Source organism: Chiloscyllium plagiosum, chromosome 10 (genome assembly GCF_004010195.1).
Source record: "Chiloscyllium plagiosum isolate BGI_BamShark_2017 chromosome 10, ASM401019v2, whole genome shotgun sequence".
NCBI classification, from domain to species: Eukaryota; Metazoa; Chordata; class Chondrichthyes; order Orectolobiformes; family Hemiscylliidae; genus Chiloscyllium; species Chiloscyllium plagiosum.
In genome coordinates, this window is record NC_057719.1 from 16808665 (window position 1) to 16832875 (window position 24211).

Below are 24211 nucleotides of genomic sequence, written 5' to 3' on the forward strand. Positions count from 1 at the left end.
ATCTTTGAAAATAAACCTCAAGATTCTCCTGGTACTGGTTTGGCCGGTGTGATGGGGATGTGTAAAAATGGGAGTCTCTAATGGAGTCTGAATTATTTTTATCACAGCAAGTTAAGTGTAAGATGATCAGTTCCATTTTTACTTTTGGCCTATGACTATCTCCTAATAAACTGCCTCAATTTAGTTTCTATGTATCGGTACACCATATGACTGTGATCTACATAAATTACAGCTGTAATTGATCCTTACCTCATTCGTGCGTCATTTAAACCATAGAAAATATCATTGGAATTGAAAAAAGTCTCATTTTATGTTGGGAAATGTTTGAAGTTGGGCTGATTTAATTTTTGTAAGCTAAGTAGGAGTGACTTGTACAGCTTGACAAATCAAGTGGTTATTGTGAAAGCTAATGGGCAATTTTTAACTATGCTTCAGCTCTCTGTGAAGTTCTGTTTTATGCCAATCTACTATACTTGCTGGCTTGATGCCAGGATTTATGCAATGAAATAAGAAACTTGTGTGCAGTGTATCTGCTACTTTTGGAGGATTGACCGAGCTGAACATGCATGGAAAGTGATCCCTCAACTCTCTACTGTCTTACAATTATTTTTGTCTGTTGAGAAGAGTTGGCTAGAGGCCCAGCTCTCATTTTGAATTTTGCTCTCAATTGAATAGTAACACTTTTTGGGCTTGCTTAGCTAGCTTCACTATGGCTGGTTTCACAACCTTTTAAATAAAGAGAGGAAAGAACGTGAAAGGATGTGAGTATAGGACATATGGTTAGTATGTTTGCAGATGACACCAAAACTCATGGTGTGGAAGACAGCAAAGAAGGTTACCTCAGAGTACAACAAGCTCTTGATCAGATGGGCCAATGGCCGAGGTGTGTCAGATGGAGTTTAATTCAGAAAAATGTGAGGTGCTGCATTTTGGAAAGCCAAATCAGGGTAGGAATTATACATTCAATAGTAAGGCCATGGAGAGTGGTTGTTAAATAGAAAGATCTTGGGTGCAGGCTCACAGTTCCTTGAAAGTGGAATCCCAGGTAGACAGAGTTTAGTACTTTTGCTTTTATTGGTCAGTACATTGACTATAGGAGTTGGGAGATCATGTTGGGCTATACAACACATTAGTCAGGCCACTTTTGGAATATTGTGTTCAAATCTGGTCTCCCTGCCAAAGGAAAAGCATTGTGAAACTTGAAAGGTTTATAAAAGTTTTACAAGGATGTTGCCAGGATTGGGGAGTTTGAGCTATAGGGAGAAGCTGAAGAGGCTGGGGCAGTTTTCCCTGGAGCATTAGAGGCTGAGAAGTTTATAGAAACCTTATAGAAATTTATAAAATCATGAGGGGCATGGATAGGGTAAATAGACAAGGTCTTTTCTGTGTGGTGAGGGAATCAAAAACTGGAGGGCATAGTTTTAAGATGAGAGAGGAAAGACTTAAAAGGACCGAAGGCGAAAATGTTTTCACGCAGAGGGTGGTGCATGCATGGATTGAGCAGCCAGAGGAAGTGGTGGAGGCTGGTACAATTAGAGCATTTAAAGGGTATGTGGATGGGTATATGGAAAGAAAGGGTTCAGAGGGATATGGGCCACCTGCTAGCAAATGAGATGAGATCAGCATGGGTGAGTGACTGTTTCAATGCTGTGTACATCACTTTGATTCTGTGACATTAACACATGACATCTCTTCTGACATATTTCTGTTTACAAAGGAAAGGCTTATTTTGCTGCCAATATTGTGTAAGGTTTACTTACACTCTGGAATTGATCCATATTGAAGCTTATATCTTTCCTGTTTTATCTTTTGTTTATCTGTTGACTGAAAGCACACAGGACTTTCACTGGTACTTAGAACAATGTATGGAACTTTGAACATTCAAGTGAACTGGGAAACATAATTACTGATGAGAACATTCCTCTTGCATTCTGATAAAAGTTAAATTTCTTTCTCTCTTGAGCAGCCAGTAATCGGGCAGATCATCATTGTTACAATATCTCTCTTACAATGTGCTGTATAAATTACAGTTGGAAATATTTGTAATCAAAACACTAAAAGTGTAGCTGGAAAATGCTGGTAACAGTTTGCAAAAGGATTTCAATTAGACCTTTAATATGAAAAATATAAATATTTTGAAAGAATGAGAAACCTATATATGCAATTGTAACATTTTGGCAAATGTTTTATATATGTAACTTTTATTTGAGTAGATTATTTGCTTTGTGGCACAGTGGTGCCCTCTCTGCCCCTGGATAGGAGGCCTGGGTTCAAGTTCCACCTTTCTCCAGACACGTCTAATAACATCTCTGAACATGGATGATTAAGAGAAACAAAATAAAAATAAACTCCTTTAGATTAGCTAGCACGTTATCCAAATGTTCAGTACAGTTGTGATGGGATGAAATAGATAGGAACCGATATTGATGAAATTCTGAAATTAAGCAAAATAAAGCTATAAATGCACGCCATCAGTAAAGAAATAAGACAGGGTCCGATGGTTCAAATATGCAATTAACTCAAGTTGTTTATAGCCTTTACTGCTCTGATTGTGATGAAGCAAGCAAGATCAACCGTAGAGAAATAAACTTGTTGAGTAAGTGTCATGAGCTTAAATTTGCAATGAATTCTTGTCATGCTCCTTTGCTCAACAATTAGAAGGACCTAATCTTATTGTACAATGTGGTGTATGGGACAATCTTTTTGTGCCATGTTTGGTGGCAAATGCATTTTTGGGCTTATGCTTGGCATTACCTCCTTCCCATCTTTCAGCTAATAAATACATCTTTCGATTTATATTTGCATCTCTCATAAGGTTCAATTTTGCAGCTCTTAAAATATATGTGTATATGTTTATATAACTACATTATAAGTTGCTGCATGGGATCTAAAGGTAATAGGAGTTTTGCCAAGATGATGTGCAGAAATGTAATACATGTCCACACACAGCAGATCATGGTGACAAAGAAATGGGTGCCCCAGCAAAATGAATGAAATTTGAACTGGTTTGAAGTCAGAAGTTGTAGCATTTGCCAACTCCTCAAATAACTATACTGCAATTAGGCGTTAATGAGAAACTGGTGAAAATGGAAGAGGGGCGGCTCAGTGGTTAGCACTGCTGCCTCACAGCACCAGGATCCCAGGTTCAATTCCAGCCTCAGGCGACTGTGCAAATTCCACACAGACATTCTCTCCGTGTCTGCGTGGGTTTCCTTCCACAGTGCAAAGATGTGCAGGTTAGTTGGATTGCCATGCTAAATTGCCCATAGTGTTAGGTCATTAGTCAGAGGGAAATGGGCCTGGGTGTGTTACTCTTTGGAGGGTCGGTGTGGACTGGTTGGGCCGAAGGGCCTGTTTCCGCACTGTAGGGAATCTAATCTAAAATCAGCCTTGAAGAAGATGTCCAAGACCAAATCTTCCATTAGAATATGGACAAGAAACATGCTTGACCTTTGAGAAACATGCATCAGAATGAATGCTTAAAAACTTTTAGAATGGTTACAATGCAGTGTGTGTTTTTTTTATATAAACAAACCTGTTCACAGTTGCTATCATACATCTCTGGAGCAGGTGGGACTTAAACCCAGGCCTGTTGGTCTGGGGTAGAGACATGTATAATATATATATTAAACTGTGTTCAAATCAGCAAAATCAACAGAACTTGTAAATATCGAAAACAGCTTGCTGGCAGCAGTGGGATTCAAAGCCACGCCTCTGAGGAGACTGTAGTCTAAATTTAGCACCTCAGACCACTCAACCATGCTACTGATACGGCCACTTTAAGTGGGCCAAATCAAATTCTGAGTCCAGCACAAATTTCAGTCCAATGTCACTAGAAAACATAATGTGGTAGTAGAAGATCAAGATCACTCGGAGGCTACCAAAAGACCTCAGCGCCAAAATTATCAGTTGGCAGTGATTTTTCATTAGAATATGCATATACATTATGTCAAATTCACAACATGGATGAAATGTCTACAAACGTAAGTACACCCAGTACCTAAACATTCAAATCATAAAGAAACTTACTTGTTGTGGAGGTATGACCTTGAACCAAAAAACACCACATCCGATACAAAATGGGATCCTTGTGATGATACCAAAACCGAAGGGACTAGATGAATTTGAGAGAACCTATGACAGTGAATTTGATGTTTTTTTTTAAAACTTCATTATGATTATGGTTTAAAGCTATCCTAGCAGAATTATTTTGTTTAAATGCAACAAACAGATTGATTTTTAATTTGAAGTTGATTTTTAGTTCATATTTTTATGCTTCGGTACAAGTCAACCCCTGTTTATGGAAGGATTTTTCAAAGCTTCAAAGGTTGACTTGTATGGTGCAATCTGTTGTATTTCTCAGTTGTGTTTCCTGGATGGGTTTGTTGACCTTTTTCTATAAAACATCAATTATTACCACGTTTGGACAAACTGCTAACTGTTGTATATAATATGGGAGAAAGTGAGGGCTGCAGATTCTGGAGATCAGAGACGAGAGTGTTGTGCTGGAAAAGCACAGCCAGTCAGACAGCATCTGAGGAGCAGGAGAATGGAGGTTTTGAGCATAAACGTTTCATCAGAAATCAGTTTCCTAATGAAGAGCTGATGCTCAAACATCAATTCTCCTGCTCCACGGATGCTGTGTGTGCTGTGTGCTTTTGCAGCACCACACTCTCGACTCTGTTGTATATTATATGTTGATAAAATAGGATTCATTTTCAGAAAGAGAAGCTTGAGGAATAAAATTTGACCAGTAAGTGTTAAGCTGGATCTTTGCAAATTGTGAGATACTGTGTGTTTCGTGGTAAGTTGTGTAAAACTATCTTTTTGTGGAGGCAATAATTGCTTCAACAAATTCCAGAACTGTCTTGAGTTTATTTAACAATAATGTTAAGTTTGTATCAGCATTTGGGTTCTGAAAGAAAGTTGATACCCATTTGCTTGGATATACCTGATCAGAACTTGCCTAGCTGCTGGAACGTGACATATAGCAGGCTGCTGTTTGGAGTTGAAGCACTACCTTATTCAGTATCTAAAAAATACACTTTTAAAACTTGTACATTTCTGTCAGAAACCTATTATTGGGATGAGGCATATCTTGTCAAATGACTTGACTGGCATTGACTTGAAATTATATGGCAAGGGAGTAAACATTTGGTTGTACACTTCATTACATTGTTTTACTGATTTCCTATTTATTTTAGCTTTCTGCTCTGTTGTGTCCATGGTATTAATCTGCAACTGTTTTCACAGTCTCCACCTGTTAACATCTTTAATCTGGTGTCTAGAAATTCTATTGTAATCTCCCTTTTGCTTATGACAATACCTTCTGTAGATGGTCACTTTGTTCTTTGCAGCATGTATATGAAGAATCGTTTATTGCCAAGCTTTCAATGATTTTCAGCATTAAGGCTCTTGATGATCTATTTCTTTAGTAACTTGGTCTTCCATTTTTGCATCATCCTTCCTCTCCTTTTCGCCCCAACTAATGTCAGAGGGCTTTCGAGCTGTTTAATTAGAAGGCAGTGAGAAATTATGAAATAAGAGTTGACATAAATAGTGAATCCCCTGCCCAGAAGTTGGTTCTGTTCATACCATAACTGTTGCCAATACCACAATGAAATCAGAGCCAGAAGTAGTGCAGTCTTTGCTGCTATCTTTCTCTCACTGTCCCACTGGTCGCCCAACTGACTGCCTCTCTCTCAGCCACTGAACACTTTCCATGTTGCTGGCACACCTCTTGACACTGGCATCTGAGGGTATCTCCTGCAGTTGCTGTGCCAGTAAATCCAGCCAACATAAAAAGGAATTCAAAAGTTTTCTACCAGCATATGAAGGGTAAGCCGGTACTAAGAGGTGGAGTCAGACCGAGAGAATGATATGAACTTAGAAGCACAGGGTGAGGTTATAATACCTGATGAGCACTTCCTGTCCTTGTTTACCAAGAAAGAGGATGCTGATAAAATGTTTTTGATTCTGGCAGATTTAGATTGCTTGATTTGATTTATTGTCATGTGTACCCAAGTACAGTGAAAAGCTTTGTTTGCGAGCAGTTCAGGCAGTTCCTAGTAAGCAAGGACATACAGATCATAGGGTGAAAAGACTTGGACAAAGTAAGGCATAGAGGTTACACTGCACAGCACATGCACAAAGCAAGATCAACATTAACAAGATCAATATTATTTGGAGTTAGAGGGTACAGGTAAGAAATTCTTCTTGAATCTACTAGTGCATGTGTTCAAGCTTCTGCATCTTTTCTCCCTGACAGGACAGGTTATAGGAGAGCATTACTGAGATGAGGTGAGTCTTTGATAATGTTGGCAGCCTTTCTGTGACGAGACATGTAAGTGGAGTCCATGGATGGGTGGTTGGCTTCCATGATGGTCTGGGCTGTGCACACCAACTTCTGTAGTTTCATACAGTCCTGGACAGAACAGTTGCCATCCTAGGCTGTTATGCACCTAGACAGTTTGCTTTCTATGGTGCATCTGTGAAAGTCGGTGAGGGTCCTATGGCCATGCTAAATTTCCTGAGCCACCTGAGGAAGAAGAGGCTTCTTGTTGTGCTGCCTTGTCTGTCACACCTCTGAAAATCCAGGATAGTTTGTCAGTTATCATCACTCCTAGGAACTTAACGCTCTTAACCTCCGCTCTGTTGATGTTAATGGGGGCGTGTACTCTTCCTTTCTTTTTGAAGGCAATAATCAGTTCTTTTGTTTTGCTGACATTGAGAGAGAGGTTGTTATCATTGCACCACATCACTGAGCCCTCTCTCTCCTTTCTGTATTCTGACTCATGGTTGTTTGATATCCGTCCTACCAGGTGGTGTCGTCAGCAAACTTGTAGATGGCATTCATTTAGAATTTGGTTACACAGTCATGGGTGTACAGGGAGTACAGTAGGGGACTGAGAACACATCCTTGGGGAGGCTCCAGTATTTAGCGTTACCTGCAGTTGTCTATTTTTACTGACTGCGGTCTATGGGTCAGGAAGCCGAGGATCCAGTTGCAAAGGGTGGATCTGAGACCTGGGTCTTGAAGTTTTGAGATCAGGTCTGACGTCAGGCATGGCTGCCCATTCTTTCCTGCCTTGGTTTTGTATTGTACAGAGCCTTTTGCTGAGTCCATCAGGCAGGATGCAAGCCTGAGAGGGATGACTCTTGCAGGCAACGGAAGCCTGCTGGTCCAAGCCTCCCTCTACACTGTTGATATCGCTGTTTTCTGCTCAGATCCATTGTCAGTGTACAGATTCATGAACATCTGCGACCAGTTTGAATTTGCCTTGGGAGCTAAGGTAAATTGAGGTAAGAGAAAGGCCATGTTCTTTGGGAACTCAGTCGACCGATCCTTTAACCCCCCTTTGCCGTCAGGCCAGATTACTTGAAAGTCCTGCGAAAATTATTCTGAAGAGCCAGAGTGTGTGCCAAAACTTGGGAGGAGTATATTGCCAAGGTGAGGCAGAAACTGGGCTTTTGGAAGCACCACACTCTCTCTCCGCTGTAGGTAAAAATCTGGTCATTAGGTGTGAGGTACTTTCTCTGTTAGAACATAGAACATTATAGCGCAGGACAGGCCCTTCGGCCCTCGATGTTGCGCCGCCCTGTCATACTAATCTGAAGCCCATCCCACCTACACTATTCCATGTATGTCCATATGCCTGTCCAATGACGATTTAAATGCACTTAAACTTGACGAATCTACTAGCGTTGTAGGCAAAGCATTCCATACCCTTACTACTCTCTGAGTAAAGAAACTACCTCTGACATCTGTCTTATACCTATCTCCCCTCATTTTAAAGTTGTGTCCTCTCGTGTTTGCCGTTCCATACTTGGAAAAAGGCTCACCCTGTCCACCCTATCTAACCCTCTGATTATCTTGTATATCTCTATTAAGTCACCTCTCAACCTTCTTCTCTCTAACGAGAACAGCCTCAATGCCCTCCGCCTTTCCTCGTAAGTCATTCCTTCCATACCAGGCAACATCTCCTCTGCACTCTTTCCAAAGCTTCCACATCCTTCTTATAATGCGGTGACCAGAACTGTACACAATACTCTAAGTGTGGCCGTACCAGAGCTTTGTACAGCTGCAGCATAACCTCCTGGTTCCGGAACTCAATCCCTCTATTAATAAAGGCCAAAACACTGTATGCCTTCTTAACAACCCTGTCAATCTGGGTGGCAACTTTCAGGGATCTGTGTACATGGACACTGAGATCTCTCTGCTCATCTGCACTCCCAAGAGTCTTAGCATTAGCCCAGTACTTTGCATTCCGATTATTCCGTCCAAAGTGTATCCCTCTCACTTGTCCACATTAAACTCCATTTGCCTCCTCTCAGCCGAGCTCTGCATCCTATCTGTGTTTCTCTGCAACCTACTACATCCTTTGTCACTATCCACAACTCCACCGACCTTATTGTCATCCGCAAATTTACTAACCTACCCTTCTAAGCCCTCATCCAGATCATTTATAAAAATGACGAACAGCAGTGGACCCAATACCGACCCTTGTGGTACACCACTAGTAACTGGACACCAAGATGAACATGTTCCATCAACTACAACCCTCTATTTTCTTTCAGCAAGCCAATTATTGATCCAAACTGCAATGTCTCCCACAATCCCATTACTCTGCATTTTGTATAATAGCCTACTGTGGGGAACCTTATCGAACACCTTGCTGAACATGGTGCAGTTATGGCCCATTATTAGAACTTGCACCATTGCAGTCACAATCCAAAAATGTGTAGGTTAGATGAATTGGCCATGCTAAATTGCCTGTGGTGTTAGGTGCGTTAGTCACGGGTAAATATAAGGTATATAGGGAATGGGTCTGGATGAGTTACTCTTCGGAGGGTCAGTGTGGACTTGTTGGGCTGAAGGACCTGTTTCCATACTGTAGGGAATCTAATTTAATCTAATCAAATCTAATTTGGAGGTCTAAGATGGACCATGTCTCACGTGTGCAAAGCTCTTGATAAGCAGGGGGAAGAATGTACCCTATGCTGCACTCATCCTGATGGTCACCATTGTGTGCGGCCGCATCAAGCTGCATGTAAACCCTCAGTACACAAACACCGTGCCACTAAGTACTGAGGTTCTAACTGTACCCAGTGTTGAGAAGGATGGGACTGGCCTCTGCCCCTCAGAACACTCCAAGTAACCAAACAGTTCTGTATTGCCTATCCTTCGTGAAGAAATTTGCAAAGAAAAACACCTTTGACCACAAGTCCGTCAGGAAGTGGTCAGCATGTAGCATCCTCGAGACCCTGCGGGATAAGGAGAGAGTGGATACCTTCTGGTTGTTCCCTTAGCAGATTGTCAAAATCAAAGAATGCCGCATCACCTGAATCTTCCAAAAAGCACCAAGATATTGCTTGGCTAGTGGTGAGAAGGGCACGACCTAAATTTAGGGCAGCACGGTGGCACAGTGGTTAGCACTGCTGCCTCACAGCGCCAGAGACCCGAGTTCAATTCCTGCCTCGGGCAACTGTCTGTGTGGAGTTTGCACATTCTCCCCATGTCTGTGTGGGTTTCCTCCGGGTGCTCCGGTTTCCTCCCACAGTCCAAACATGTGCAGGTTAGGTGAATTGGCCATGCTAAATTGCCCCCCGTAGTGTTAGGTGAAGGGGTAAATGTAGGGGAATGGGTTTGGGTGGGTTGCTCCCTGAAGGGTCAGTGTGGACTTGTTGGGCCGAAGGGCCTGTTTCCACACTGTAAGTAATCTAATCTAATCTAAATTTATAGAGTCATAGAGCTGTACAGCATGGAAACAGACCCTTTGGTCCAACCGAATTTACTAAATAAATCTAGTCCCATTTAGCAGCATTTGGCCCATATCCCTCTTAAATTCTTCCTATTCATAAACCTATTCAGATGCTTATTAAATGTTGTAATTGTACCAGCCTCCATCAGTTCATCTGGCAGCTCATTCCATACACGCACCACCCTCTGCATGAAAAAGTTGTCCTTTAGATCCCTTTTTCAATCTTTCCCTTCTCACGTTAAACCTATGCTCTCTAGTTTTGGACGCCCCCACCCCAGGGAAAAGGCCTTGTCTGTTTACCCTATCCATGCCCCTCATGATTCTATAAACCTTTGAGGTTACCCCTCAGTCTCCGACGCTCCAGTGAAAATAGCCCCATCCTATTCAGCCTGTCCCGATAGCTAAAACCCTTCAACCCTGAAGACTTCCTTCTAAATCTTTCCTGAACCCTTTCAAGTTTCACAACATCCTTCCTATAGCAGGGAGACCAGAATTGCACACAGTATTCCAATAGACTGTCTTGCAGAGATGCAACATTTTTTATTTCTATTTTCAATGCACTGATCAATAAAGACAAGCATATTAAATGCCTCCTTCACTATCCTGTCTACTGCGACTCTACTTTCACAGAACTGTGAACCTGCACTCCAAGGTCTCTTGCTCAGCAACCACTCTCCAAGGCCTTACTATTAAGTGGAGAAGTCCTGCCCTGATTTGCCTATGAGGTTTTACGTCCTGACTCTCTGCAGCACTCGAAGCAGCTATGGGGTGAGAGACTGTCACACATCTTTTGCTAGAACGTGCCTACACAAAGGACGTCTGGAGAGAGATGCAGTCAAGGTTTGTCCCAAGCAACACCGTGATGTAGGACTCTGCTATTCCTCTTGACGCGCATTGAGACAAACATTGACTGCGTCTGGAGGGCCATCAATTCATGAAAGATGCCCTTTGACTTGCCCGAAACTCGTTGGTATTCCAGAACAACCAAGTTGAACTTGACTGAGTATTGCAGACTGGCAGATTCCAAGAACCAGGACTATGTCCTGAGGGATGCACAAAAGCTTGGTGCAGCTTCCACCAAGGTGCAGTGGGGAAAAACCACCATCTAAGGTCTTTTTGCCAAAGTAACCTGGGGGTCCATTCAGTTATTGGGCCCTCTTGGTGCCTCAAATTTATGTAAATCTAATCTTGTGTAAGTAAGAAATGCCTTGGGTTTGTTTTGGTCTCCATATATGTAGACTGTACAGAATTGAACTGCTGTAGTGATTATGTATATAAAGACTTTTTATGAATAAAGTACATTTTTTAAATAACAAAATATGACCCGTACAACATTCATTGTCACTGAATAATCTATGATTAGTAACATTCACATTTAATTAAGTTCCAGATAATGACCATCTGAGCAATGAGAATGTCTCACCCCTTCTCCTTGATATTTAACGGCATTATTATTAGATTTCCATTATCATAAGGGTTGCCAATATCCAGAAATTTGACTGGATCAGCCGCATAAACACTTTGATTCCAAGAACTGACAGGAGCTTAGATTATCTTGACGTAAGTGATTCACTCCCTCACTCCTCAACCAACCACAAGGTGCAGGTCAGCAATGTGAAGAAATACCTTCCACTTACCTGGATGAGCACAGCTTTGACACCATTCCAGAAGCTCCACATCATGCAGGGTGAAGCACCTGATCTATCAACCATCTAAAATGTTCACTCCCTACATTTCCACTGAGAGTGGTGGGTGCTTGGAATGCTTTGCCAGCGGAGGCGATAGGGGCAGGCATGATATCATCATTTAAGATGTATCTAGACAGATACACGAATGGGCAGGGAACAGAAGGATATAGATCCTTAAAAAGTAGGATCAGCGCAGGTTTGGAAGGACCTATCTCTGTGTTGCAATTTTCTTTGTTTTTTTGCTCCAAAGCACTGGCAATAATCTGACCCACAAACTGGAAACTCACCAAAAATGTTTCACTCGCACCCTTGAAACCCATGGCTTTGTCCCGAGAAAGCAAAGGCAAGACGTTAATGGGAAAAGTAACACCTACAAAATGCACGCCAAAGTGGCACACTAACCTGACTAAGAAATGTATTGGGTTTTTTTAATCATTGGGTAAAAATTCTGGAAATCCTTCACTGACCTTATTGTGGGGAGTATCTTCACAAAAAGGAATTGCTGTGCTTCAAGAAGTCCTGTCACCACCATCTTCTCAAGGTCTGTTAGAATAAGGGACAAATGCTGACCATGCCAGTGATACCAACATTCTGTGAATGAATTTAAACAAAGTTTGCCTTTTTGCTGGTTTTTCTTTCTTACTATTACAATTTTGTCTTGAAACATTTACTTATTTAAAAAAAACCTAGTAAGAGTTCCATCTCGTTACTGCTTTCAAGATTGAATAGTCCAGCCTTTGAATGTAATGCAGACCTCTGTCACATCAAAGGAGCTTTTGGTTTTTTTTGTCTATATTCCACATTAAGAGTAAGGGTGTCATTCTCATCTTCAGTGACTAAAATCAGTGCTTAGTGCATAATCTGATGAAAACATTGCACAGTCTTAACAGTACCTCCTCTGGACTGTGCTCCACAGTTTTGGCTACATAGACGTACATTATGTTGGTTTGATGTTGCTGCTGTGTAACTGCTGGACATTTTAAGTTCTGTGGCTAGTCATCTCCTTAAACCACTTTTTTTTTAAGATTTACTTCGAGCTATTCATAAGTTCCATCTGTCACTCAATTATTCTTTCTCTGTTAATATTTCAGTTACTCTTACTGAATTTCATTTCTCATAACTTGGTCCAGTTACATTTTGGCTGCTTTACTTTGGTAGGTTTTTGACCATTCTTGCCTCCAGTTTTTAATAATTTCAAAATTACGCCAGTTTGCATCAAGCGATGAAGCCAGGTTGTTCATGTAAATTATAAGGAATACTGAAATAGATTTCTCTTGAGCCACTATTCTATTGTTCACCTTTTGGGTCTCCATCCCATTTCTCCTTGCAGGATTTGTGGTTGTATCTTACTCCCTTTAATGCAATTATGGTCGTGCTCATTTAACATTTACCTTCTATGAATCCCTGCACATCGATCCCTTGCTCTGGAAGGCTAACATAATTTTTATATTCTTTCATTTATTACTTTGGTAGAAAGGCTTCTGGTAATAAATTACAACCGTGACCTTTCACCAGAATAATTAATAGTTTAATTTTTGAAGACTGTTGAATACTGACTGACTGCTTAACTTTGAGGTGAATTTTCAGCTTTAAGCTGCAGGTCTTCTTACACATTTATGGATTTACACAATAAGATAGACATAGTGCAACAGTAAGATGTTTGAAGCCTAACTTTCCTAAAAAAAAAGTATTGTAATAATTGACGGGATAACTGTGGCATACCATGACCTTTTCAGAGATTTATTTAATGTGAGATGTTTGTGCTGCTTTATTTTACAACAGAACAATGGGCAAGAAAAGTAGAGTCAAAACACAGAAATCAGGAGGTGGAGCGACAGCAACAGTTTCTACGAAAGAAATAATGAACCTGATAACAGAATTGCTGCAAAGTAAGTATTCTTTGAATTGAATTAGAAATCTTGTAGTACAATATAATTTTAAGTTGTCATCATAGGTAGTTTTAATTTATCCCTAGGAGAAAAAAAAAGTTTAACAGTTTGCTTTGCACCTTGCCTGAGGTGTGACAATAGACTGCCTGTTCACTTTAACCTATTTTTCATCTGTACATAAAAGTTAGTTTCTCATGAGTTTGATTGTATTCAGGTGTAGGAAAATTGTTTGGAGATTCAGAATCATTTGACAAATGTAATCTTTTTGAAAAGCTGTGCCGCTAAGTTAATTTTCATAAATCAAAGAAAATTGTTGATTGAATTTCTGAGTACCAAATCTGGAAATGTATATTTGTACATTGAAGACGTGGATTTAAATAAAGGAAGTGAGGTAATGTCTTGGGTCAAGGAAACCTAAAGCAGGCCACCAAAGATCAGATCCAGCAAGAAATAAGTTATTGAAGCCAAAAAAGATCTAAGATTAAAGGATGAACAGAATAATTTGCCTCTGTCCGATCGCTATCCCTCTATTCTTTGTCTATTCATGCATCTGTCAAGATGCCTCTTAAGCTTTGCTCTTGTACTTGCCTCCACCACCTCCTCTGGCAGCACACCAGGCACTTTCCACCCTATTTGTAAAAAATAGAACTTGCCTGTCACATCTCCTTTAATCTTTCCCCCTTTTTTTACCTTAAACCTACATAGCATAATAATTGACATTTCTACCCTTGGAAAAAGACTCTGACTATCCATGCTGCTCATAATTTTGTAAACTTCTATCTGGTCTCTCCTCATCCTTTGATGTTCAAGTGAAAATTTCTCCTCATAGCTAATATCCTCCAAACCAGGTAACCTCCGGTATAAACTGTTTCTGTTCCCTCTTTAAAGCCTCCTATATCCTTCAGATAGTATGATGTCCAGAACTGTACTCAACATTCTAAATATGACCTAACTAAAGTTCTGTACACCTGCAACATGGCTTGCCAATTTTTGTACTCTGTGCCTTGACTGATGAAGGTGTGTATGCCAAATGCCTTTTTGACCACCTTATCCACTTGTGTTGCCACTGTGGATTTGTACGCTGAGACCCTTTTGTATATTGATGTTCTTAAAGGTTCTGCCGTTTACTGTATACTTCACTCCTATGTGAGATCTCCTGAAATGCATCCCTTTGCATTTGTCCGGATTAAACTCCATCCAAATCTCCAGCTTATCTGTATCCTCTGACAATTCTCCTTGCTATCCACAGCTTCTCCAATCTTTGTGTTGTCCACAAAACTACTAATCAGACCACTTATATTTTCCTCCAAATAACTTTATATATACTACAAACAACATGAATTCTAGCACTGATCCTTGTGGAACACTACTAGTCACAGATCTCCAGTCAAAACAAAAACACCCTTACACTGCTACTTTCTCTCTTCCATGAATAAGCCACTTCTGTATCCATCTTAACAGCTCAGTGTGAATATCCTGTGACTTCATCTTTTGCATCAGCCAGCCATGAGGGACCTTGTCAAAGATGCTGAAGTCCATGCAGGCTTCCAAACTGCCCTCATCAATCATTTTTGTCACATCCTCAAAAAATGCAATCAAATCTGTAAGACATGACCTTCCCTGCACAAAGCTAATAAATTTATATCTTTCCACATGTGAGTAAATCTCATCCCTAAAAATCATCTTCAATAATTTCCCTACCACTGATGTAAAGCTCACTGGTCTGTAATTTCCCTGATTATCCCTGTTGCCCTTTTTAAGCAAAAGAACGCCATTGGCTAATCTTAGCCCTCTGGGACCTCTCCTATGATTAAAGAGAACACAAAGGTTTTATACAAGGCCCCAACGATTTCCTCACCTGCCTCTTTCAGCATTCTGGGATAGATCCCATCAGGTCTTGGAGATTTGTCTACCTTCATGTTTTGTAAAACACCAATCGCCTCCTTTTTTATATTGACATATGCCAGAATATCAACATTCTCCTCCCAAGACTCACCATCTACTAATGTCCTTCTCATTAAGGACCTCACCCACTTCCTGTGGCTCCGTGTAGAAATTCTCTCCTTTGTCCTTGAGTGGACCTACCGTTTCCCGGGCTACCCACTTGCTCCTTATGCATGTATAAAACATCTGGGGACTTTCCGTAATTCAGATTGCCAAATACCTTTTGTGACCCCTTTTAACCTTCATAATTCTTTGTTTGAGTTCTTTCCTGCCATCTTTGTATTCTTTGAGGCTCTGTCTGTTTTCAGATTCATAAACCTTAAGCATGCTTCATATTAAATATTATGTATTCAAGAACATGGAACAACAATAGATCTTTCAACCTATCGAGCCTGCGCCAACATTCAGCATATTTATGATTGACTCAACACTTCATTGCCTTCTACACAGCAACTCCATCCCCAACCCACAAGACCATATCAATGTATATCACTGGTTGTTGGAAATCCATTGATTCATATCGTAAACATACGCAAACACTGAGCTTCCCAGCCCTCTGTGGTAGAGAATTGCAAAGGTTTACAATTCTCCGAATGAAAAGTAAGTTCTCCTCATCTCAGACTTAAGTGGCATCCCCTCATTTTGAAGTTGTGCCCTCTGATTTTAGATTCCTCAACAAAGGGGAAACATGTTACCTGCATCTGCCTTGTCTCCTCTTTTAAGTATTTTGCAGGCTATTTGCTACCCCAAGAACTAAGGCTGAATTTGCTACCCCAAGAACTGGCCTAGTTGAAAACGTTTTGAAAGGGAAGCTTAAAGTAGGCCCTGACCTCAACCTCTGTTCATCTCTGTCCCAACAAGATTTCTGTTTGCTACCCTTGTGGCCTTGCTTGATTCAGTTGGAAACCTCTGTGCCTGTTAATGCTGAATTAAGGGTATATTTGTAAAGTTGACACCCACTAAAAGTGAATGATAATTGACAACCAGTGCAGAGAATGCTGAAGAAACTTAGCAGCTCTGGAAGCAAATGTGGAGAGAGAAACAGAATTAATGTTTCAAGTCTGGTATGAATCTTCTTCAAAATGATTATTGAATCTGGACAGGCTAATTCACATGGATGTGACAGAGGGGTTATCTTTAACAGGAGGGAAGAAGAGACATTCCTCTTTTATTTTTTAGGTAGATTTTAAAGTGGACAATTAAAAGTTGGCCACAATTAAAAGGCCAAATATCTAATTCACTGTCCACCTAGGGTGAAATATTATAGGTGCTTCAGCTTATCAGCATACAGGCTTGTAATACAGTATTTTTTATTTTTTATTTCTCTTCAAGAATGTAGCAATCCTTCCACAGTACCTGGAAAGGAATGGGAAGAATACGTGCAGATCCGTGGCTTGGTTGAAAAAATCCGTAAAAAACAAAAAGGTAATTATGATTGATTTCCTCTTTTGCATGAATTATTTTCTCTTGTTTCACAAACAAACTCATCTGATTGCACATCACTGTCATCGCTAGCCAGCAAAAGAGGTAGTATAAAATTGAAAATGGTATGTACAAGATAACATAACATACTGAAGGTTTAATTTACTATGCTGCAGTTTTAAGGTTCTGAGTTTTTTTTGTATAGCTTTCTGCTCTCAATTTTAGTCACATCATCAGGAGTAAAGATAAAGTCGCCATAGTCTCGCCAGACCATAGGGCTGTTCTGTCCATTAGACAGAAATGACTGGTGATGATTTAACCTGAGGGTCACCATGGCTCAAGCGAGGGGAGAGGCTGAGAAGGAGACTCCTTATAGTAATCTCAGCCAGTGCAGGAATTGAACCCATATTGTTGGCATCACTGTATGGTCATTAGGAATAATGACAAAAGGACAAATTCTGTGGTTTTCCAGAATTGAGGGCTGATCCTGGATAGTTGCTGGGTGTAAAACCTAAATAAGGTTTTAGTTTTCGATTACCTAGGATATGATTCATAGCATAATGTTGGATCAAATACCAAAATTCCTTCGCAATCCTAGAATTTATAATGGTGAGACTCCACTAAGCAGTCATATACTATATAATAAGTCTTCTTTAAGACATTAATTAGACCTCAGTGGAGCATTACGTACAGTTTGAGTGCCACAATTCAGGAAGAATGAGAATAATTGGAGAATGTGCAGAAGAAGTTTACAAGAATGCTTCTAGGAGTGAGGTACTTGACTTATGAGGATAGATTGGGAAAACTTGAAACTGCTTTCTTTGGAAAGGAGAAAATGAAGAGGAGATTTGAAAGAGTTATCAAAATCACAAGGGACCTGTATAAAATCAATGGAAACCATTCCATTTGTAAAAGGATTGAGAAGCAAAGGACACAAATTTTAAAGTGTTTTACAAAGAACCACATGCGATATGGAAATAAATAGAAAGATTAAATAGAAATGTGTTGAAGGCAGATTCAGTTGAGGCATTCAGGAGGGCATTAAATGAGTATTTGAACAGAAACAACATCCAAGGATATAGGACATGTCACAATGCGTATTTGAAGAGCCAGTGAGACTTCATGGTCCGAATGGCCTTTTTTTTGCAATGTATCAATTCTTTGTTTCAACCCTTAATTATAAATCTAATTTCTGTGAAAATGATAAAAAAAAACTTGACTTTAAAGAATATAGTAATAAAACATCTGTAATATCATAGCACTTAGTATGCTGTAAACTTCAAATGTTAGAATGTATGACCTAGTCTGACACATGGAAACTCAATTTTACTCAACTATTATTTCTTTTTATTGTCAGAACTCTGATTCTATGTTCCCATTCCCCTTCATTTCCTTTTAATCACAATCTAAACTCTTCCTTAAAACTTGGCATGGCCTCTCTCCCTAGTTTCTCTTGTTCTTGTTTCTAAAGGTCCTGTCGGTACCCTCTTCACCTTCCCCCTCCTCCCCCCCCCCCCCGCCCCCAACTAGATCTTCAATCATTTAAAACAATATATTTCACTTTTTTAATTTCAGTTTAATACCTTCACAACACTTTTTGATAATCAGTGTCCTCTGTTCTACTGACCCACAGTCCCACTTTTTTATGTTTTTCTTTGCATTTTTATGTCCTCCTACTTCCTAATAAATACATGTTTGCTATTTAAAATGCTTCCAAAACTTTACAAAGCGAGTGGCATGGTAGTTTTACTGAAGTACCGCTTTGACACTCTAGTGTTTTGAATGCCTTTGACTTCTTTGGTTCTATTAAAGATTATGATCATTCAGCCAGTTTCAATGCAAGTTTTCTGGTCATTAGTTTGATTTTAGAAAACTGCTTTAGGTGCATCTTAATTGCACTCTTGAATAGTTTATATAGCACTATTTGTATTGCATCATCACTAATTTCTAGACAATATACTGTAAGCTTGTCAACTGTTTCTGTGTCTCATCTCCTTTGCATTTGAGACTACCACACAGTCTCTTCAAAACACCTCTTTTAAGACGTTCTGACCAACACTTCTTTGCATTGTTCTGACAAATATGATAAAAGATAAACGAGGTGACGTCTGTATCACTAAAAAGGTGGATAACTCTAAAATTTTGATCAAGTTTTTTTTAACTGTTACTCTTTGTGAGTGTAATGCTACTCTCAGAACATTCTTTTTTCCTCTTTTCTGATTATTACTCTCTCCTTTAGTTTTTCAGGCCTAAGTTATTCAATTTTTCACTCGATACCCATTGAGCTAGTTTTATCTTTTGGGAAATGGCATAAGGCTTTTGAGCCTGCCCTGCCATACAGTGTGATTACGGCTATTTTATGACATAATTCCATGTTCCTGCCTTTGCCTCATATGCTTAATACCTTTGGCCTGCAATCCACTTCCTCTAATGTCACTATTGATGTTGTTATTCCGTATGTCCCCTATTGACAAGACCATTATTATATGTTTTCAGTGCACCCATATTGCTCCTGTCAAGTGTCTTTTTTTTCCCTAAAGTAATTGTAAAGACTTTTTGCTTGATTTGATGCTGTTTGCAAGTTTCATGTCATATTCCCTTCTTGTACTCTTATATATTTACCCACTATTTGCCATTCTCCCCACATCAGGATCTGTACTTCTTTTTTGCTGTATATTATTTCTTAACTCTGTAGTCAAACTTGGCTGTTTTTGGTATTTTTAAAATATTATGATACTTTTATCTTGCACTTTCATATATACTGTATCATATTAATTTGTTAACTCATCCTACCGATCTGTCATTTAATCCAAAACAGACTTGTCTAGTTTCCTGCAGACAGTCTCTGTTTTAGCATATTGAATTCAGTCTTATCTAAATATGGAATCTCATCATTTTCATGTTTCTCCTTTAGAAGCACTGCATTGAGCTTGATTATATTATGATTGCTATTAGATAATTTAACATCATTCCACTCAATCACAAAGACAAATCTAAATTTAGAAATTACTGGCAGTGTTCTCTGTGAGCTTTATTCTATTTAGTGTTATCTGCAGAATTAAAATGTTTATAATTGATTTCTTCATCTAAGCTTTATGTAGGTTATCAAGGAGTTTAAACATTTGTCTTTCATTCAACACCTCAACCTTCTGGCGCTGCATCTATTAGGAACGGTCTTAATTCATTTTCTTATCTAGTCTGTGTTTTATACTTGATTCAATATTAAATATCAGTTCACAAATAGGATTTTATGTCGGGGTATCAGAAAATCAAAATGCAACTATTGTAGGGAGTTCCATCTTTCTTTATATCATGCCAAAAGAAGTGACCGTGATTTGTTGAACAGATTGTCCTCATTTAAGTTCCCGCTTACTATTTCTAAAACAGTCCTGAATATTCATTGAACCTACAGTCTGGAAAGAAGCCTTTCAGCCCATTGAGTCTACACCGGCCCTCCAAAGAGGATTATATCCAGGCTCAGATCCATACCTTAGCCTCCTAACCGCACATTTACCATAGCTAATCTACCTAACCTGCACTTCCCCAGCAGCGGTGATGGCCGAGAGGTTAAGGCATTGGATTTGAAATCCAATGGGGGCTCCCTGCGCAGTTTCGAGTCCTGCTCATAGCGTTGAAGTTTTAAGTGGAAGGCTCAGTGGTTAGCACAACTGCCTCACAGTGCCAGGGACCTGGGTTCGATTCCAGCCTCAGGTGACTGTCTGTCTGTGTGGAGTTTCCATATTCTCCCCACATCAGCGTGGTTTCCTCCCACAAATCAAAGATGTGCAGGTTAGGGTGAATTGGCCGGGCTAAATTGCCCATAGTGTTCAGGATGTGTTAGTTAGGGGTAAATGTAGAGTCATAGGCTAGAGGGCTGGGTTTGAGTGGGATACTCTTAATGGGTGGCACGGTGGCTCAGTGGTTAGCACCCCTGCCTCACAGCACTAGGGTCCTGGGTTCGATTCCCACCTGTCTGTGTGGAGTTTGGGCATTCTCCCTGTGTCTGCATGGGTTTCCTCCCACAATCCAAAGATGTGCAGGTCAGGTGAATTGGCCATGCTAAATTGCCAACAGTGTTAGGTGCGTTAGATTCCCTACAGTATGGAAACAGGCCCTTTGGCCCAACAAGTCCATACTGACCCTCCGAAGAGTAACCCACTCAGACCCATTCCTCTATATTTACCCCTAACTAATGCACCTAACACTATGGGCAATTTAGCATGGCCAATTCACCTGACCTGCACATCTTTGGATTATGGGAGGAAGCTGGAAATGTGTTAAGAAATCAAAGGTCTCTAAAGATGCACCCTCTTCAGTGTTTGTTGCATTTTAATGTGTGCAGAATGAATTGGTATTTTCTATCTTTGATCATTTGCAAGAAATATGAACTGACAATCATTATGACTTTCCTGAATTAGTCTATTGCTTTTTAGTCACAATTCCAGTTTTGTCCGCACTAAGGTTTACTGTTATGGCACTAAAAATGTGCTACCATTGCTTAATCTCCCTTGTTCCTCACTAGTGACCTCTTGGCGTCTGTACTTTTTTTGTTAAGCTTGGTTGAGGAGCTTGTTGCACTTGCCACTGCCCAAAATGCCCTGATCCTTTTTGTCCTATAAACTTTGAACAAATTGATTGTTTAGCTTTCCTTTGATTTTTAGTTCATATCAGAACATTTTCAGGTTCAATCTCTGGTCTGAATTGATTTATTTAATTTCAACCAGCACAAAAATTGGAAGTGTTGGAGTTTGCCTGCTGTGTCTGTGGGCTGCAAAGTTGATAGAATAATTGGATCAGTAACCATGTATGAATATCCAGCGAGGAACAGGATAGGTTCTGAAACGATAATGTTTGCTTGAATTTTCTCCTGACGCTATCTAGATTACTGCATTTAAAATGGGCATTTGAGTGATGCTATTAACAGTTGAAAATTCATCAGAACAGTTTAGGATGGATTACAAGAAAATGGATTGAGAAATGTGCTGTAATGAATAGGTATTGTGCACAGTGAGGGATTTAAGACTGGATTGTAAATAGTGGGAATGAAGTTTCAAGCAATTTATCAAGCTCCAAATGCCTTCTATTTTCTGAAGCTCCAGATGTGAAAACATTTTCTCCTAAATTTTCTATAATCTGTTTTATACTTTTATGGTAACAAGTCACATGGAGATGAATGTCATCCTTCTCCAATCAAATTGTCTTGTACAATGAATCATAGTGTCAGGATTTAATTAATTAAGCAATGTGCGATATTATAGTAGATTGGCTATATTATCATTCTTGCACCAAAGCTATTGCTGATCAGTTTAAACACTGCCTGAATCCTTTTTCATTTTTTCTTGAATGCCTAGTATTAAATCGAATTTGTTTTGCATTTCTTTTCTAGTTAGTAGAACTTTGATTCACCTATAATTAACTTCTCTGATTTTAAGTTACTATGTGGTTTGTAACCATTTAGGATTATCGGTTGTCTTTGATGGGAACAGAGAACACCACTTTGATGAACTACTGCAGTGGGCAGCTGACTGTGGAGCCTCAACTGAGGGTTTTGAAATCACTTATTTTCCAGAAGAGGGCTATGGTTTAAAGGCAACTAAAGACATTAAGGTTTGCCTCTTTTAACCTTCTTCATCCACCATCCTTTCTATGCAGTAATTTTCACCTACAGAGATCAGACTTTCCAGAATCATTTGTTGATATTGTTACGGCACTGCGGCAAACCCTTCATGCTAATTAACCCAAACATACCGAAAAGCTCACCTCGCCTCGTAATCTGTTAAAGTATGAGTGACAGAGAACTACCCAAATTCCAGTATTTAAAGAAAAAAATAACAATTTTATTTTTTAAACCCTAAAGTGAACATTAAGCAACAACTATTTATAACTCCTACTCTCCTTTGTCTTAAAGATTTGTTATCTACCTCCCACTCTATAACAATCGACTGATCCGATAAAGCCCCTATTAAATTTTCAAATCAATTTTCAGCTGTCATCCTTCTCTGTTTGTAGATCTCCCTAGGTCATCTTCGGTTTTCTGCTGCACAGATGTTCCATATGAAAAATGTACCTTTTAGAGAAAGGGTTTTCAGGCAGTCTGTCTGACAATGGCAGGTGATGCTCTTTCTCTGCTAACTGTGCAAATTGCCTGCTTTTTATACCCTGTAACATTGGATCATATCATTGGTGTGATATTGTCAAAACAGTAAAATTCAAGTTCAATTGGGTTTTAATTTAAACTGGTTAAACTCGAACTGCTGTGAAAACACTGAGGTGTCTAGGTTACAGCCAAAACATTACATCTTTCAATTGTCCAGTAAATTTTGTGCCTGCCAGGTGCTTGCCAGCTTTCACTCTCTCTTAAAGGTACAATACGTGCCTTCAACTTCGTATCAACTCCCCCGTTTAAGAAAAAAATGAACCATCAAAATGAAAAAGTAGCTTCATTCTTTTCTCTATTTCTTAACCCCATTACCATGAATTACAGAGAACGTTAATCTAAGTTCATATTAACTAATGCACACACATAAATTGGTATCTATTCCATCTTATCTATACTTTATCTGTTAAATCTGCGATAACACATCTGCTATCACATTCTTATGACCCGCAATATGTACGATTTGTAAATTTTAAGTCTGTAACATAAGATTCCAATGAAATAGTCTCGTATTCTTGTCTTTAAATCGTTCCAAGAATGTAAGGGGTTTGTGATCCATGTACACAACTGTTTCTGACACATTGTTCATGACATAAATATTAAAATGTTGTAAGGCCAGTGCCAAACTCAATAATTCCTTTTCGATCGTAGAGTATTTTCTCTGGTGGGTGTTGAGTTTCTTTGAAAAGTAACCAACTGGCAGTTCAATTCCATCATCATCTTCCTGCAACAGTACAGCTTCAACTCCTATGTCACGAGCATTGTTTGCAACTCTGAAAGCTTTCAAAAAATTTGGTGAAACTAAAACCGGTGCAGTGGCTAATACTGCTTTTAAATTGTCAAATGCCTCCTGGCATTGTTCTGTCTTCTTCAGCAAATTTGTTAACGGTGCCACTACGCTGCTGAAGTTTGGAATAAGCCTCCAGTAGAATCCGCTTAGTCCCAAAGATTGAAGCACCTCTTCGAGGTTGGTCATGGGAATTCCTCGATGCCCTTCGTCTTTGCGTTCCTTGGGATCAACCTTCTATGACCGATGTTATGTTCCAAGAACATTACCTCTGGTTTCGCGAATTCTGTTTTCTTTAAGTTTATTACCAGTTTTGCTTCTCTGAATCGTTCTAAGGTCTCTGCCGCTGTGACCTCTCCACGACTCACTAAGATCACTTCATCATCCAGATAGACTGCATAGTTTGTTAAACCAGCCACAACTCTGTTCATGAGTTGTGGGAATGTGGCGGGTGCATTCTTCATTCCAAAAGGCATTACTTTGAATTGATACAGCCCATTTGAGGTTACAAACGCAGAAATTTCTTTTGCTTTCTCTGATAAAGGTATCCGCCAACAACCATA

The 24211-nt window shown here is 39.6% G+C and overlaps 1 protein-coding gene and 1 non-coding gene across 4 annotated transcripts in view; both read left to right on the forward strand.

Moving 5' to 3' along the window:
- Positions 1-24211, forward strand: part of setd3 (SET domain containing 3, actin histidine methyltransferase) — a 160747-nt gene that overhangs the window by 16863 nt on the left and 119673 nt on the right. For 2 of the 3 annotated variants that reach the window (XM_043697136.1, XM_043697138.1), the window contains exons 2-4: positions 13232-13338; positions 16615-16707; positions 22163-22311. In XM_043697136.1, coding sequence (XP_043553071.1) covers positions 13236-13338; positions 16615-16707; positions 22163-22311 — 345 coding nt within the window. In that variant the 5' untranslated portion in view covers positions 13232-13235. Of the gene's footprint in view, positions 1-3822; positions 3984-13231; positions 13339-16614; positions 16708-22162; positions 22312-24211 lie in introns of those variants that run through there. The other variant, XM_043697137.1, reaches the window with a different exon arrangement.
- On the forward strand, positions 20254-20335 carry trnas-uga. The gene has a single exon. It is a non-coding gene; the product is annotated as a tRNA-Ser (tRNA).